Below are 17588 nucleotides of genomic sequence, written 5' to 3' on the forward strand. Positions count from 1 at the left end.
CCTATACATTGTTATGAGCAGAGAGAATAACATGTATGAAAATAACCATGCCATGCATGTTGAAATTTGAAAGTATCCGGGATTTTTGTTAAGAGATTTCATGCCTTACATTAAACAGCGACTAGGAGGAAAGCGACAACGTGATAAAAATTCCAAAATTTAATCTCGCCCCTCTACTGTCTATGATCTAATTTAACTTCACAAGTCACCCTTGTGAAGAAGACACTCAATAAAGGTCTCATTCTGTATGGTAAAACCATGCAAAACTACCTTGTGAGTACAAACTGTGAACATCTCATTGTACCAAGACAATAGTATGGTAATCATGGCATAAGTATACTACTAATTAAATGGGTTGGGGTTGGGGGGGGGGGGGCAGCATCCCGCCAAATATTACGTAAATTATCCTGTCATCAAGGTCGATCCTCGTTTTCTTCGAGGGACTGAGCTTATTTCATGCAGCTTGAACTGATAGCTGAGTTGCATGCGTTTCCTAAACTATAGTAGAACAAGATACCGGATCATTCATTGTCTATGAAACACGACAAAAGGGTGCATTTCTGCTTCGAGCGAGGATCTCCCAATCGACGTCAAGAAGCCGAGGTGACTAAGATCACATGCTAAGAGATTTGCATATATACTATTCAACGCTCTGGTACCCATTGAATTTATTCAAACTGCATGGCGTTGGCTATTCACACCAATTCTGGACAAAAATGAGCGCATTTTTACACCATGGCATGAAAGTAGCACAAAGACTAGATTAATGATATTATCATAGATACAATGAAACGTGCTTCTCTCTCTATGATAGATAGAATGAAGCGTGCTTAACTCTTTATTATATTACTAATGCATTGATTCCTGTTTTATACTCCTGGGGGATCACTAATAGTTTATAAAAAACATGCAAAACTTCCAATTTTTACCAACGGAGACAAGGACAAATGAATGGCGTTTGCAGCTGTGGTTGGATGTAGGATTGCAAAATAAATCTCCCGTTGCGTAATTACTATTACAAAATCAATGCATATCGCAACGCATAATATGATAAAAAATTATACTTGTAATTTATATCTTTTTGAACCTTGTTTATCCCATGAATGTTGGTATGTTACTTAGGTCTTAGACTTCAGTTTGATGAAGCTAACTCAGTCATATTAACTGATATAGTGTTCTTGGTCACGTGGGCGAGAAGGTTTGCGTAAGCTGCCTGAAACACGGCACAGCATGGGACTTTTTTTCTGTGTAGCGGTCGATTCGGAGAATTTGCGACCAGAGGTGCTTAACATGCAAACATACTTAGTCTATTTTAAGGTATCTCCAAAATAATATGACGAGAGGAAAGCGAAATGTTTGTAACAGGAAACCCCTTTTAACAGCAAAATTTCCCCCTTCGCGCCATTTTTAGCAAGGAAAGTCCCCACTACCACCTAAACGTTGCCACCCCTAGGCAAATCTTTCATAACAAATCCTACTCCCCGCCCCCTTAACTTTATGTAAGTTGTTCGTTTGACAATCCCCTATTACCAGCACGATGATGATGAAAAGCGACGAAAATCGGTATGCCCATTTATTCAGGAATAAAACTTTTTTTTGTAAATAGTTTTCTTGGCTTAGCGAAGTCTTGGCCATCAGCTTATCAGCTAATAATATATAGACGCGTCTCCTAATTAACAACAAAGGGTTTGTGAATGACACGAGTCTGTCACCATCAGCAGACATGACGTAAGTGAAAGTTCTGCGTCCGAACACGATTCGAAAAGATGACATTATATAAATGCGGATATTTTCAGAAAGGGGACTGAGGGTCCCGTATCTCTATCTAACGTCAAATACTATCAAGATTCCTGGAAAAATTTCAGAGCATTCACTAGTCCCATGTGTTGACATGACCAGACTCACCGCCATGATATGATTCATTTCTATCATGATTCGAACTATTTTTCTACTGATTAAGTTGAGATCAATACATTATATTCTTTTAAACAAAATTATAAATTACGCCATGTCTCCTACATCCGATTGCCATGATTGAATTCGTGACTCTTGTTGGTCCTCTTGTGAATGGACATTTCAATCTCTGATACAATTATCAAAAAAGGGAAACTCCTTTATTCTAACTTAGCATACATGTCAATTGATGCACGTCCATAGAAGGTTTGAACTAAGTGACCTTCGTTGGAATCAGTAACATAACTCATGAAATATCTACGGTCTTTATTCTATCGATATCGAAAGATAGACCCTTGAGAAAACTCGAGGGTCTGTGATCAAAATCACATTTGAATTGTTAGGCTATGTTACACATTATAATAATTCATAGTGCCACCCTTTCAGCGCAAATGGGCGGGAAAGAAAAGAAGCAAATATAATCATTAACAGAAATAACGAAGGATACTCAGTATTTTACAGAATTGCAAATGATTACTTTTTCAATTTGAAATACAGAGAGTAATTTCTGTAATCGGACATGAGAGGAAATGAACAATATTGCCCGGCTGAAATGAATAATATTGCCCGGCTGAAATGAACAATACTGCCCGGCTGAAATGAACAATACTGCCCGGCTGAAATGATAATTTAACGAAAAGCAAAATTGACAAACTTCTTACATTTGTTAAAGGTTGGGATGTCACCTTTTAGTGTCGTAGATTTTAAACAATCACACGATAAGTCATGTAGCGTGTCACTTGAGCAAAATGGCTGTTATGTTTGTTAATATTCATCGTGAAACAAGGCGCTAAGATCTAAGATCTCTAAGATCACTTACCACCCACGCCATCGTTAACAGGTTTTAAATTTAGCGCGATCACGTGATCACGTGACCTTCCAACTTATATAAGTTGGCGATTTTTATCCAAGTCCAGCACAGCGCCTTTTTGTGATCGAGGAGCCATCATGAAGTTAATCGTGATCGCTTTACTCGGGCTGTTCGCCCTGTCACAGGTACGTTTTCATATTTTATCTTTGCACAACTTCAGGATTCTGTCCTTCATTGAGAAGCAGAAGATGACATGCGCATACCACCATCACATAATGTCCACTGCACGTAAAACTTTCTACATTTGTGTCATGTCGGAGATTCAAAAGCTACATTTTTTTTGCCATACTGGCAGTTTCTTAGTTCATCTTCAATTTCAACTTTATAATATGATGAAATCGAGCATCCATTATATTTTTTGTTCAACAGGCAGTATTTCAAGACCAAGGGACTTGCGAGATACAGTATATCCCGGAACTCGATGACTACAGAGAGGGTAAGTGCGGATGACATCTCCGCTGAGACCTTTCATTTGTGTCGTACATGAGGTCAGGATAACTGAAAATTATCTCAAGATGAGAGTTGGAACAATCTTCAACGAAAATGAAGAAACTGAATACACCACACCACACAGTCCGCTTTTGTGTGTGAATTTGTTCAATGCTTAAAGCCGTGTTTAAGCTGTGCTTACCCCAAAACGCCATCCAAATCTTTGGAAAGAAGTTTTGGATTAGAAGCATTGTCTTTGAAAATGTCACTAGTTCAATCCTTAGCGATAGATTTTGTAGATTAAATTCAGCCTCTCGAACTCAAATAAGACATCACAGCAAGCTTTTTCAAACGACTCCAATTTTTAAAAAATCACCGATTTTGATCAACTCTTGCTGATGACAATGACCCGAACCGAGTAGTTGTAATGTTGAGAAATTCCACCTTACGGAAATGAAAGAAAGAATTCACTCATGTTTCTCTCTTATTTTTCAAAGTCTGCAGCTACCACTTCGAAATTGAGCATGAGTATTGTATGACGTACAACGGCAATACAATTGTCACTGACTGTCTCGACGAGAACAGCAACACCGTCGAGTGTGTTGCCTGCTACATTGACGATCCCGACTGTGCCGGCACTGATAGAGCCATACCTTTCAGTAAGTATTGCGAGAATTTCATTCTCCCTCCTTTGGATGTGACAGTTATCGTAATTCAGGCCATGCTTTAAACAGAATTCAAACAAATTGTCAACTTTTTACGATGAATAAAAGTCAGGAAATAGCTGTATCATCACGATTTCACGATGATGAATTTATTCCAGGGCTATTTTATAATGTTCAATACGCTTTATAGTTGTAATGAAGATACAAGCCAACCAAACCATCTACAGCGAGTCTTTTGAGAAGTTCTATTGTTAATGTGTGAACTTTTCCATTTTCCTTCTCTCCATTGTGATCCTCAATTGGTTTCATTAAGCTTAACACAAAAATGCACCATCTCCATACTCTACGAACGCGTCGCAGGACAGATATTCAGGCTTTCAAATCTTATCAAATGATTCTATTATGATCTACCACTTGTGGGTGTTCATTTTATAGCTCTTGGTGTGAAAAAACTTTTCACTATCTCAGTATTTCGAAAATCGAAAATATTATTTTTCTCCATGGAGTTAACAAAGGGATGGCGGCCATTCTGAATTTCAAATATCTGTCAATTTGGGTAATTTGTTTCCCTCATACCAGAATTTGCACGGTGACCTCCGATAAATATGTTTGATTTTGAAAGAGAATGGTTGAAAAATTCATTGAGAAAAGTTTGAGCAGATGTTTAAGTCTTTCACTTTCGAGGTGAATATCAGCTTAAGGGACTGGTCAATTTCTTCAGCCGGGGGGTAGATTCAAGGTGGTCACCCTGTTTTTGACTTTGGTGATGAGGGTCACCATGTTTTTTTTTAAATGCTCGAACGCGGGTGTATTTTTTGAATTACAACACAAGGTCATATTTGCCTAAATAAAATATATCGTGCCGACCACCAATTTCATCATGCAGTTGCATTTTTCAGCACATAAGCTTATCATACACATATTAGTCGGCACATCCTCCGAGCGCTTAGCTTGAATACATCAGACATATTTATCAGAGATATCTGGATGTTTGCAAATTGAAAGCCTTTATGCAAAGCATCATACCAGCCACTGATTGCATTATTCAGTTACAGTTTTCAACGCACCCATTAGGTGCATAACTTTCATATATCAGAGATATATATCAGAGATGTCTGGATATTTGCAAATTGAATGTATGTTTTGAAAAGCTACTAATCATTATGAAATCTGCAGTTTATGACGAGAGAGAGAGAGAGAGAGAGAGAGAGAGAGAGAGAGAGAGAGAGAGAGAGAGCAGAGAGCAGAGACCAGAGACCAGAGAGAGAGACCAGAGAGAGACCAGAGACAGGCAGATAGACAGATAGAGAGAAACTTATTGTTAATATATCATTTCGTTCTTTGACAACAGCCAACGTTAAGCTTGCCTGCGATGGTGTACAACGTCGTATCATCACAGTCAACGGACAAATCCCCGGACCGGCTATTAGAGTAAGTTTTACATCAATCCATTTATCATATATATAATCCTCATATACTATCAGCAGAGAAGGCCTTTTTACAATTGTAAAGGAATCGTTAGCTACCGTAAAAGAGAGCTTTCTAACAACGATGTTGACATCATTATGTTAAAATTCAGAATTGAATTTATTTCGGTGTCTAGGTCAAATATGGCAGTATCGTCCGTATCACAATGCACAATGCTATGATGTCAGACACCACCACCATGCATTGGCACGGTCTGTATCAGTTAAGAACACCATGGATGGACGGTGTACCATATATCTCACAGTGCCCAATCCCTCCACGCGGGACATTTGTCTACTCATTTGCCGCTATACCACCGGGTAAGTTGTATTCTTTGATGATGGAATCATCTGATTTTGTCAAACATTTTCTTTCTGCACAGAACATCATGAATCGAAATACTGTATGTGTGATGCTAATGATATTTATTTATAATTTTGAAAAATAGGTACTTTCTGGTATCACTCCCATACTGGCGTCCAGTTTAGCGAAGGTATGGTCGGACCAATTATCATCTATGAAGAAGACGAGCCAAACCAACATCACTACGACGTCAATCCGACTGACCTTCAGAATGAACGTCAATTTCCCGAATTTGACCAGTTCATCATGATGCTAGCTGACTGGCAACACGAAGAATCCCACCACATGTTTGAGAAACTCTTCAAAGCTGGTGGCTGGTTTGAAAACGGGGTGAGGTTCGATGGTGCTCGTACCTTCGACGGTCTCGAGATCAGTCCGATTCCATACAAGTCCGGTTTGGTGAACGGCCACGGACGTTACGACGTCAATGATCCGAAGAAGCGTACTCCGTACTTTGGTTATGCCGTGAAACCAGGCCACAGATACCGTTTCCGAGTCATTGGTGCTACAATGGTTTTCGCGTACCGTATCTCAATTGACGACCACAAACTGAAGGTGATTACGTCCGATGGTTACGCTCTCAATCCCGTAAGCGAAGTAGATTATATCATAGTTTCTGGAGGAGAGAGATACGACTTTGTGTTGACGACTAAGACCAACCCCGAACATACGGAATATCAAGTACGTGCTGACACAATGCGATTTGACGAGGTCAATAAACGTCCATTTAACGACACCAATGCTGCCGTCCTCCGTTATGGTAGTGAAAGTGGCACTTTTCTCACCGACACTTTACCAAAGGATATCTGGCGTCATTGTAACAAGGTTACTGCACCCTGTTTCACACTCAACTGTCCGTTCGAGCACTACCCGTCTTGGTCGGGCAGCAGCTGTATACATCTGAGCGATCTGACCCGCTCTGCAAGAGAAGTGGCCCTGGACCCAACACCATCGCAAGTCTCAAAAGAAGCCCAGCACTTCATGAACTTCGTCTTCGGTGGCAAAGGAGGCATTGCCCTGGGTAAGGCACCGCCTGGAATGAAACCGGCCCCAGTCGTGAACGGCATCGCCTTCTCCCACCCAACACAGTTGTCGGTCCACCATATGGACCCAAGCGCCGCTTATGTCAAATGTGACGAGGTATGCGATGATTCTGATCACCACAACGTTTGCAGATGCACCAACTTTCTCACATTCGAAGAAGATAACTACCAACTTGTCTTCACCGCCGTTGGCTCTGGTGGCTCCCACAACGGTTCCATCCACCCAATTCACATCCATGGACACAGTCTGCTGGTGACAAGAATGGGATTCCCAGAACAGGACGATGAAGGCCAGTATGTCCGTGCTAACCAGGATCTCTGCTGCCCATGCCCAGAAGATGAGAATGAATGTTGTTCTCTCGACAGGTAATTCATCCAAATATGTGAATAGCAGATTTCTAGACTATTAAGGTTCGTCGTATGCATGACTCGATTTCCACTTCTGTGCGATCACGTCCTCGATCCTGTCAACGAATTTGAAACCCATTTGTAATGCGAACATATGATATTTCCGTTTCTATAGCTCCATGCTCAAGGTAAACCGTTCCCGAAAATCAGTAAGGAAAACAGACCAAAGCGCGTGTAGTTCTTCTGTAATGCGGGCAGGTAGCAGAGGGGCGTAATCACGTTGGACACCCTATCTTTGTAGCTTCTCTAATATGATTGGTTGCTGTGCCTTTTTTCACTTACAGTGTCCTAGTGCCATGCAACAAGCCACGCTGGAGGAACGACACCTGGAACGAAGATCCCGACTCCATTCCACAGAATCTGTTCAACCCGCCGAGAAAGGACACCGTTCTGCTGCCCTCTGGTGGCTACGTCGTAACACGTTTCACAACAAACAATCCAGGTACTTGACGGTACTAACTGTCTAATAAAGTTTTTGCAGTTCTATATCAACACAATTAAGGCAAAGTGCGCCTCAGGGACAGATATTCGGACGCTCAAACCTTTTCACTACTTTTCTTAACTACTACTTGGGGGGGGGGGGGCTCATTTTAAAGCTCTTCGAGTGAGAACTGTTTTTAACTGGTTTAGTTCTAAAATTGTATCTTCCGCATAGAGTTAGCACAGGAATAGTCGCCAATTTGATTTGCAGATATCGGTAAAATGTTAGGTAACTTGTTACTCTAGAACCAAATTTGTAAGGTGACTTCCGATTTTTATTCTTGAAGAGAATGGTTGAAAGTTTTATTGAGGACACTCTGAGCAAAGTGTTAATTCTTTCAATTACTTCGAGGCGCAAACAACCTTAAAACTCACCCAAAGTTTCAGTTCGGTAGTTCTTGTATACGAATAGGTACAGTTTTACTTTTTTGACTCGAGTCAATTACTTGATATACAAAACGATTTGATTTGATTTTACAATTTATGATTGTTTTCTAATGATTTAATTTTCGCAAATGCAGGTTGGTGGTTCTTGCACTGTCACATTGAACACCATTTGTTGGGTGGTATGGCAATCTTACTCAATACCAAGCCTAACGAACAGCCCAGTACACCCATGGAGTTCCCCGGATGTGGCGACTTCGACTGGAGCCAAAGCGACTTCTTCGCGAAATATCATGATCAAGGTAAACGGTTATACAACTTAGTGTCATTTAATCTCATTTGACACGGAAATGTCTGCGTTACCAAAAAGAATCTTTAGCCCATTTCGACCAAAAGTTCCCGGACCCACCGAGAACCGTATGCACGAATTTCTCCGTTTGCTTTAACCTCTCAAGTAAATTCATTTCCCACTAAATAAGGTTCTTACCCCGTTTTATTTTTCCTGCAGAACCGCCTCTGACAAACGTTGCTCTGAGTGGAGTCGCCTTCCTTAGCGCAGGTATCAACGCACCATACGCTAGCGACGGAGACTTACAGACCTTCGCCATGCTGGACGCAGCCGACAAATCTTGGTGGAAGGTTGACCTGGGTCAACCGTACAGTGTACACCGCATCATCCTCAAAAGACCACGTAAGTGTTTTTTCTTAGTCCTGTGGTGATTGATTACTCATCCTACAGGGAACATTCCTTGTTTTGTCCATATAGACTGGAATATCCATCACCTGAAGGCGATTTTAGTCATATAGACTTGGTTCAAATCTGTCATTTGTCAAGGTGTTAGTGGGGTTAAATGCGATGATTTGTATTCTGTTTTCATATGTGAGTGGCGTGAACGCCATGAATCTGACAGGACTAAAATACTACTGCGCAGTCTCCAAAAGTAACGCGTTTGATCGCTTGGAAAACAATGATCTGGGCTGCCATATTTCAAATAGGTTTTGTTTGAAAAAGAGGAGACACAAGAGAAACTGATGTAAATGATTTTATTTGTTTTTTTTTAATTAATCGACTCCAACCAAATCTTGTTTCGACAAAGCACGGCCACAGCGCCACCACACAATGAAAGTTTGTGTGAAGTGAGAAGGGCACTTACATGAGAGAAAATGCCGAGAGAGTTTGACCGGTTGACCTCGCTGTTAATTTTATGCAAGAAATTACAATAACAATACTTGGTCGAATGACGCAGTGCCTTGAGGGTGGGATCGCCAGTGGTATAGGGGGAGGAGTACCTTCCCGGTGGTGATAAGTGGTGCGGATTACCGTCGCCTAGGTGACTGGCGTTGCAAATACCTGGACTGAACCCACGCGTGGACTGAACCATTTGGTTTTTTTGGGTGTCGATGGTACTTTGACAATAAAAGTAAAGATGCACAGATATCGAGTTTATTGTCTTGTTTATGAGCGGCCAGTATTTCCAACAGCATGAATTACGTGCATTTGCCCTAGAAGAAATAAATAATTTCGAATAAAACATCGCGAATATAACCACATTCCTTAAGCTCGACGTACCCCAAAGAACCATGAAATCGCCCGACTTTCGATTGAAGAGATGAGTTTTGCCAAACCGCGTATACAGAAAAAGTGGCAGATGACTTTATTTTTAGAATCATAGACAGTATAGCGAGATGTGAAAAATGTGAAAGAGGCTCCCCACCTAACTATCCTAAATGTTTTTGTGTCGAGTTTGTGTTTGATTCGTTTCGAAAATATGTTCCTACATTCTTATCCGATTGTGTGTGTTAATAAAAATGTTTGTTTCGCTTTGGATATTTGTAGAGAAGTTTGGATTAGTGTGTACGGTAATGTTTTGTTTGTGTGGGGAAAGCTTATGGCGAGACGCAGCCGGACCTATGTTGTTACAAAAGTTGATAGAGTCGCCCTTTGACGCTTGCGTTTCGAAACCCGGTTGTGGTTTCTCATCAGTCGCGGTGTAGATTCTTTCCTTAGTTTGTGTTTGTGAAAATTTATTTTAATGCATTTTAGTGGTCTTGCTTTTCGATTAGCGAGGCAAGTATATTAATTTTTGGTCACGTTGTGAGTCCGTTTGGTGGTTCGGTTTGTTTGTTCTATGTTTCTTTATCGGTAAATTTTGTTTTGACTGGTGTGTCTTTTAGATTTTTGCGGAGGTTTGTGAATTTTTAGGCAATAAGTACCACTGTGGGTACGGATTTTATGTTTATTGGATCAAGATACTCACAAGTATCCTGGTTGATGTGCTTGTTCTCGTACATTTTGATTCATAGTTCGTTTACTTTGTTTACTGTTTGTTCTGGCTTGTTGTGTATAATACTGAGTGTTGCGTAATTGCCTTTCGCATTCGAGTACGTAATCGTTTGTGTTGACAATGACGAAAACCCGACCCTTGTCGAGGTTTTTTTTCCCCGAAATTTGTCTATTGTTTGCAAGCTGGTTTATCGCGATTCTTTTAGCACGCGACATGTTTTGTTTCCTTGTTTGAAAGGGTATCTCTAGAAGTGCGAGTTTAGCAGCTTCAGATAGCTTTCAAGTTTTTGGTGTTTGTTGTTTGTGGAGCCCAATTTGACTTTTCTTTGAATTTGTGTTGTTGCGATTGTTTGTGTCTCACGATGTAGCGTAGTCACATTTTACGACTTTATTTGTTGAAATCCTGAGGTGGTTTTATTCTGTTTGGTTTTGTTGGCGTCTGAATTAATTTTAAGGCCTTTGCCTAGTACTATTTTTCGGAGTTTCATAGTTTGAGCGATGATAGGTTGTTGTTGAATTTCATGTTGTTGTCGGCTTTTCTTTGGAAATAGCTGATTTATTTCCACGGCCATTTTTTCTGTCACGTTATTTTTATGTGTACGATTTTTGTTATTTCTTTTAAGTGTTTGTGTGTTCTATGTCATTTTATGGGGTTTTTTTTGGGTAGTTCTCTTTTTGGAGTGTTTGGTGGCCCTGAAAAGGGCCGCTTGGTATGGGTTTTTGTTAGCGCTTGGCGCGTTTGTTTTGGCGATGAGCCTATAGCTTTTTTATGCTTCTTTTCGCCGATTCGATGTGCTTGGTAAGTAGGTGTTTGCCGCCTTCTTGTCACTGTGTGTGCGTACATGGACAGTCTGCATAGCCCTTGAATGTGGTCTCGATTTTGATCAAACCATGGAGGTACCTCCATGATCAAACTTACAATTTAGGAGTATATATCAAAACTGATAAATGATTTATGTTTTCACATGGGTTCACAAAAAGTTTCGCCCCGGCGTTCATTTTTGGCCCAGGAATTCCATCTACCCACCCTTTACAGAGTAGTAAGCTTATGGGGCAAGTAAATATGGATGCGCCGGTGCGATTCAACGATCAACCTCTATATCGCATCGAAAGTCAACAATTTTACGGCACGGACTATGATTTTATGAGTTCATACACAGTCCCTCGTGGATAGAGAGACTGTGGTTTATATAAAAATTATAAGGCGCGGGGTATTATATATTGACTGATTACTGTAGCTATAGATAGGCTACATTCAGGACGGGCAGCGACGGGCAGTAATTAGTAGGCAAAACCACGGTCCCTCCACAGAGGGACCGTGGCAAAACAGGTGGTTTTCACCGTGGGCAGAACTCGGTGCTATGATACTGAACATTAATAGTTAGCCTGTCACCTTGAAGGTAATGCTGTAGGTGAAACAAGTAAGCTTACTTCAAACGCACGATGGTACAAACATTCCTACCTCCATGGTACAAACAACACCACAAGTGAAACGTACACATAGAAATACACGCGTTCCTACGTTGTGCCCACCCGGGCCACGCGATTAAAATATGACTGATACTGCTGGATAGTGTTAATTGGGTCGGTAAACAGTCAACTAATAGTTTAATTGACTACCTGGGTGATTGGCAGGTCGTGTCCAACGACGCATATGCAAAGCAGGCCAAAAGACAAAAGCCCCCAAAGTTATTGACAGCTGGCCAGGGGTCACCATGAATACGTATGAAGCTTCACTACGCAGAAACTGCGTAGTCAAGCACTCTCTCGGCATTTTCCGGCATGACTCTGAATTGTGCAGTTCCGTGACCAAATTATAATCCTGTTAGTTTTACCTGTTTGCATTATATTCACAAAAATATTATCCAATCTTCGGAGATTATTTAATTCCCCTTATTTAGCTATTTTGTACATGTCATTGACATTGGTGTTTGGTTTGGTCGATTAAATCCCCGCGCATACGTATGTATTTGCGGCGGCCTTTTTTTGCAACTCGAAAATTATTCAGTTGCTTAAATCTAACTTTGCGTTCGTCGGAAATGTTGGGCAAAGGCTTTATGGTCACACTTTGGTGAGCATTTTATATAGGTTGTATTTGGGTCTCGAACAACTTTATCGAAAAATTGCAATAAATGATAGGGCTTTAACGGAAAACACTTATTTTACGAATAGAATTGGCACCTTCTCATTGGAAGCGTCAAAAGTTCTTGAATGTAAAACAGTTCTCTGATTTTTGAAAATGAACCACTCTTATTTAAGTGAAGCTGTGAAATCTACGTGTTGCTCTGATTTGCAACACTGCATATGTCAGAACCTTTCCCCCTACTTGTTGTTCGATTTATCTTTAAACCGTCCTCACACGCATTTTTTTGCATTGTTTGTGTCACCTAGCAAACAAATGGAGGAACGACTTGCGATGTGGCGCCGATTTTACACTCTCCGATGGAAGTCCAGCCGAATGCGACCCGAGTGGAAGTTATCCATGCTGCTCGTCGGACGGTTGGTGTGGGAACGACGTGGACCACTGTGAATGTTCCTCATGCCAAAACTATGGTAAGCAGGACCACGGTCCCTCCAGGGACAAATTTATTGAACGATGCCACCAGGAATACGAAATAAACTACTTGTGTGACGTAACGAAAAAAACATCAATAACGTATACTCTTAAGTGGCATTGTTGTGTTTGCTCAACATGGAATTCCCAATAAAAAGATCATATGCGTGACGTTGATATTTTGTTAAATAATTTGCGCCCTCTGGTCACATTGACCTGAAAATAATTAGAAGTTTTCACTCAGCACTTCAGTGGCAGACGATAGGTAAAACAAAGTGTAAATGAAAACGTCCCAATATCCATGACAGATACTAGACGCACTTCGCCACATCAACTCCTTTCTATTGACGGAGACATCTTTGCCAGCTAACAATCATCAAGGACAACTTTGACTTGACCTATTGAGTCAATCGTAAAATTAAAAAACTTACATCGAAACCTGATTGTGTGAACATTCAATGATCCTCTGTTTGTCTCAAAAGATACCCAGTGCCATCGTTTTGGCTTCAATCGTCTGTTTTTGCTTTTACAGCCATTGGTAGGAAGTGGAGAACAGACCGACGCTGCGGGGCTGACTACACCCTCGGTGATGGATCGCCTGCAGAGTGCAATCCAAACGGAGAATTCCCGTGCTGTTCACCGGCCGGCTTCTGTGGTAATGGCGCGGACCACTGCAATTGCGATGGATGTAGCGATTACAGAGGTAGGGAGAAAGATCATTGTGCATCATAGGACGGTTGTTCTCATTAAGAAAAATTGTTGTACTTGTGGCTAGGTCATCTTATAAAATATCAGAGATGAATGATCTCTGCTTCTATACCGGAATTGATTTCTGTCGCATATTATTAAATTGTCAAAATACCAACAACACCAAAAGAGTTCGTTTATGTTGAATGTTATCGTCATCTCAGATCCGCTCAATCTAACTTTTTGGTGTTTTTTTTTCTCTGTGCGTAAAGGTGACGGTCTTGTCGGCGCCGTTGTGAGAGTCGGATCAGAGGATGATATCGAAATGCACCATCAATGCGGCCAAGTGTTGACACCGAGGGTGTTGGATAGGTCCATCACCACCGTAGACTGCATCACCCCCATCGTTGGTCGTTACGCCAGCATTCAATCAGAAAGGGGCAATCCCATCAAACTTTACGAAGTTTCTGTCATGGCAGCTGGTAAGTATTATATTGCCCTCTCACTGTTAATGAAGGGCTATGAGTTTTGGGGATATGTTATATATTATAGCTTGAATACACGAGAGCAGATGACAATTTGCCCGACGCCAGGAGGGCAAATTGTCACCTGCTGCGAGGCACATAAACCCATGTATCTAGGCGATAATATGCGAATCTGAATCTGAATTTCTGTTTCCACAGAATCTGCCGTTGAGCAGCCAACGTTTGATTCTGGCTGCGGCACGCCCCATGATCTGTCCAGCAATAGGGGAACCATCACGTCATTGGACTACGACGGAACTTCTCTGTACGAGAACAACGCACGATGCGAGTTCCATATCACATCTACCGGCGGAAGAGTAAGTCACGCCAATCACATTCATCGTTTCATATCGCACCTTCATAGTAGCTCTCACAGTGTATGACAGCTATCGTAGGAAATCCATAGCGAAATATTGGCCAGAAACAAACCCAGAGTCACATAAAATTAAGTGCATATGGTTAGCCTTTACAATGGTCATGTTCAAATGTAGACAGACTGTCATTCGAACAATATTTGATAATGGGAATTTACCTTTGTGAATTATTCAACTATTAAATGTATACAGTTATTGTCTATTCTCGATATTCATTATGAGTGAAACAATTCTGATGAAATTTTGAAGCTATTTCTCTCTTTGATACATTAGCCTAAACGTATTTTTAACCTCGATAAATATGTTTTCTTGCCGCAATGGGTGAATCTTTATATGGTAATATGAAATTCACAACCTTTCAAGCTGTGTACGTCTTTTTGTTCTATGATTTATTTGATGACACCATCTCTAACGGAGGCCTCTCTTTTGATTTCTGCAGCAAATTGTTCTCGATTTCGAGGCATTTGATCTTGAAGCTGGATTTGACTACATCTGGGTGACTGGACCCCAATTCCAAAAGATCGCCAAGTTCACTGGCTCCGGCCCAACAGAACCCTACCAGACGGGTTACAATGAAATCATCGTGCGTTTCACCAGTGATGAAAACGGCCAGGCTACGGGCTTTAAGATCAACTGGACAGCTCAAAGGTGAGAAGGGAGCCGTTTTAGTCCTCTGTAAGGTAGTATGCGTCTCGACAGTGAAAGCCTTAAACTTTGGCGTAAATTTTCCTCAAAGAGTCTTTCAACCGTTCACTTTCAAAATCAAAAATAAAAAACCGGGGTCACCGTCCAAATTTTTGTACTAAAAAACCCCAAATCACCTTAGATTTACCGATATTTGAGATTCAAAATGGCCACCACCCCTGTGTTAACTCTATGCAGAAAAATACAATTTTCGATTTTCAAAAAAACTAATTGAAGACGACGAATGAGCTTCATCATTCACAAGGCTTCAAAACTAGTTCCAAAAGTGGTAGACCAGAAAAGAATTGGAAAAGTTTGAGTCCGAATATCTGTTCCGAGATGCATTCTTCTTTAACATCTAGTGAATCTCTGTCGGGAATGGAGGTGGAAAAGAAACTTCCACGGTCGAGGAAAACACTAGGCTGTGTACAAATTGAGTAACTTTTGCAGCGCCTCAATAAAAGATACCAGCGATTTTTAAAAGTAACAATTTGGAGCTATACTACTATTTTTAAACGACTGTGAATAGGTTTGGAAAAGTAACTTCGATTTAACACAAGCATATCATATTTTGGAAGAAACGCGGTTCGAACTTCTTTGGTCATCCCATAATAAGAGTAGCTTCAGCTTTAGTGTGCTTGGTCACAGGCCCTCCATCCATCAAACAATTGGGATACAAGGAAAATGACGTCACTGTATCCATTCGTTCAATTTCAGGTTACGTTCCGCACCAGGGATGAACGGTCTCTCTATGGATAACTAGGAAAATTCAGGATCCTACGGCGGGAAAATTTCAACCCGAACACTTTGTAGGCACTGTTAACGACGCGGACATGCATAACCACAGCGAATGGAGGGAAAAAGTCATTTGCACTATAGGCATTACTATCATCCAATGTTACATCGTTTTTCAAATCAGACACCAAAGGCAAAAGTTGACACCGATTCCGATACAGACAGTTTCAAAAAAATTAATTTTTCTCGTGAAATTGTCCGTATTTTAAAATTTTCTGTACGAAGGCTTAAAGTCAGAAATAACAATCATAGTGTTAAAATTTCAGGCGAATTAGTGAAGAATCGTACCGTTGTCGGGTTGAACATTTGTGATTGGTTGTTTGCAGACATACAGCGTGTTTGCAGCTCTCTTCATTTCAATGAGTTATTCTCTATGTTTTATTCTTTTACAAAATATGCGATGGAACCTTGATACGGTATATACCGTAGACTGAGCTTATTTATTGTTATTTTAATAGTGTGTGACAAAGCATCATGCGCAGTCTCTATAGTGAACGTACATGTCTCACGCAGATTTTTTTTTCAACGACAAAGATCGTTGCACGAGATACCTGATTGAAATTCCTAAAACCTAGATCATATTTTCATTTAATACAGTGTCTTATATTTTTCCATAGGAGGCTTTCAATTGTGGTTTGAAGTTACTTGATATAATTAACCGAACTTGACATTTTAATGACATTGACATTTTAATGCTTCGATAAGTCAAAGCCAAAAGTACAATATTTTTTTCTTTCTATACACAAAAACATAACTGCCCACACTTAACTTTATAGTATTGTAAATATTGATGGCAGTATATAAAGTCAGAATCAGTGTTTGCATGAAATGTTCAATAAAACTTAAATCAATTATCAGACATTGCCTATGTCTTTTTGATGTGTGTACCAGAGTTGCGGCGTGCGTTGTTTATTATACATCAACGCAGTCGTTGTCAGCAAAAACACCGAAAATCCTTTTTTGAGATTCGATATAAGTTTATCGTCTGTCACAGCATAGTGCGAGCAATACAAACGGTCATTTGTTGATATTTTGGTGATATCGTTCTTCACACAATTGTAAGGTGTTGAGTGAAACTGTTTCAGAGCGGTGGTAGTCGACAGCGATGACTTGCCTTGCAAAATCATCAATTGACGTTTTGACTTGACTACACACTACATTTGCTGACGTCTATTTTCAAAATGCCAGATCATCGCCTGCTTCCAACTATCCTCGTTAACCAATTAATCCATCCATCCAAAATGGCATCCAACGTTCCATCCATCCATCCATCCATCCATCCATCCACCGATCCAATCACCCATCCACCCAAACATCCATCCACCCACCCACTCGACCCTTTGTCCTACTAGTATCCATCTATTCACTTTCCCATCACCCACCCACCCACCCACCCACCCACCCATCCAACCATCCAACCATCCAACCATCCATCCATCCATCCATCCATCAATCCATCCATCCATCCATCCATCCATCCATCCATCCATCCGTCCGTCCGTCCATCCATCCATCCATCCATCCATCCATCCATCCATCCATCCATCCATCCGTCCATCCATCCACCCACCCATCCATCCATCCATCCATCCATCCATCCATCAATACTCCATCCATCCATCC

At 40.8% G+C, this 17588-nt stretch overlaps 1 protein-coding gene across 1 annotated transcript; it reads left to right on the forward strand.

Moving 5' to 3' along the window:
* The first annotated feature begins 2814 nt into the window (after nucleotides 1–2814).
* Nucleotides 2815–16822, forward strand: LOC139122625 (uncharacterized). Its single transcript, XM_070688202.1, has 15 exons — nucleotides 2815–2949; nucleotides 3194–3260; nucleotides 3751–3912; nucleotides 5270–5349; nucleotides 5522–5705; nucleotides 5834–7157; nucleotides 7484–7641; nucleotides 8201–8365; nucleotides 8572–8754; nucleotides 12739–12900; nucleotides 13434–13604; nucleotides 13861–14070; nucleotides 14272–14429; nucleotides 14926–15134; nucleotides 15888–16822. The coding sequence occupies exons 1-15, from the start codon at nucleotides 2902–2904 to the stop codon at nucleotides 15931–15933; spliced, it is 3327 nt and encodes a 1108-aa protein (XP_070544303.1). The 5' UTR covers nucleotides 2815–2901; the 3' UTR covers nucleotides 15934–16822.
* The last annotated feature ends 766 nt before the right edge of the window (nucleotides 16823–17588 follow it).

This window comes from Ptychodera flava, chromosome 22, assembly GCF_041260155.1.
Source record: "Ptychodera flava strain L36383 chromosome 22, AS_Pfla_20210202, whole genome shotgun sequence".
Classification (NCBI taxonomy): Eukaryota; Metazoa; Hemichordata; class Enteropneusta; family Ptychoderidae; genus Ptychodera; species Ptychodera flava.

What these genes read in the sequence shown, in the direction of transcription:
- LOC139122625 (XM_070688202.1), top strand. Translation starts at nt 2,902, where the DNA reads ATGAAGTTAATCGTGATCGCTTTACTCGGGCTGTTCGCCCTGTCACAG. An exon ending in ATTTGCCGCTATACCACCGG is followed by an intron (nt 5,706 to 5,833) that starts GTAAGTTGTATT and finishes TTTGAAAAATAG; the next exon opens with GTACTTTCTGGTATCACTCC. An exon ending in ATCAACTGGACAGCTCAAAG is followed by an intron (nt 15,135 to 15,887) that starts GTGAGAAGGGAG and finishes GTTCAATTTCAG; the next exon opens with GTTACGTTCCGCACCAGGGA.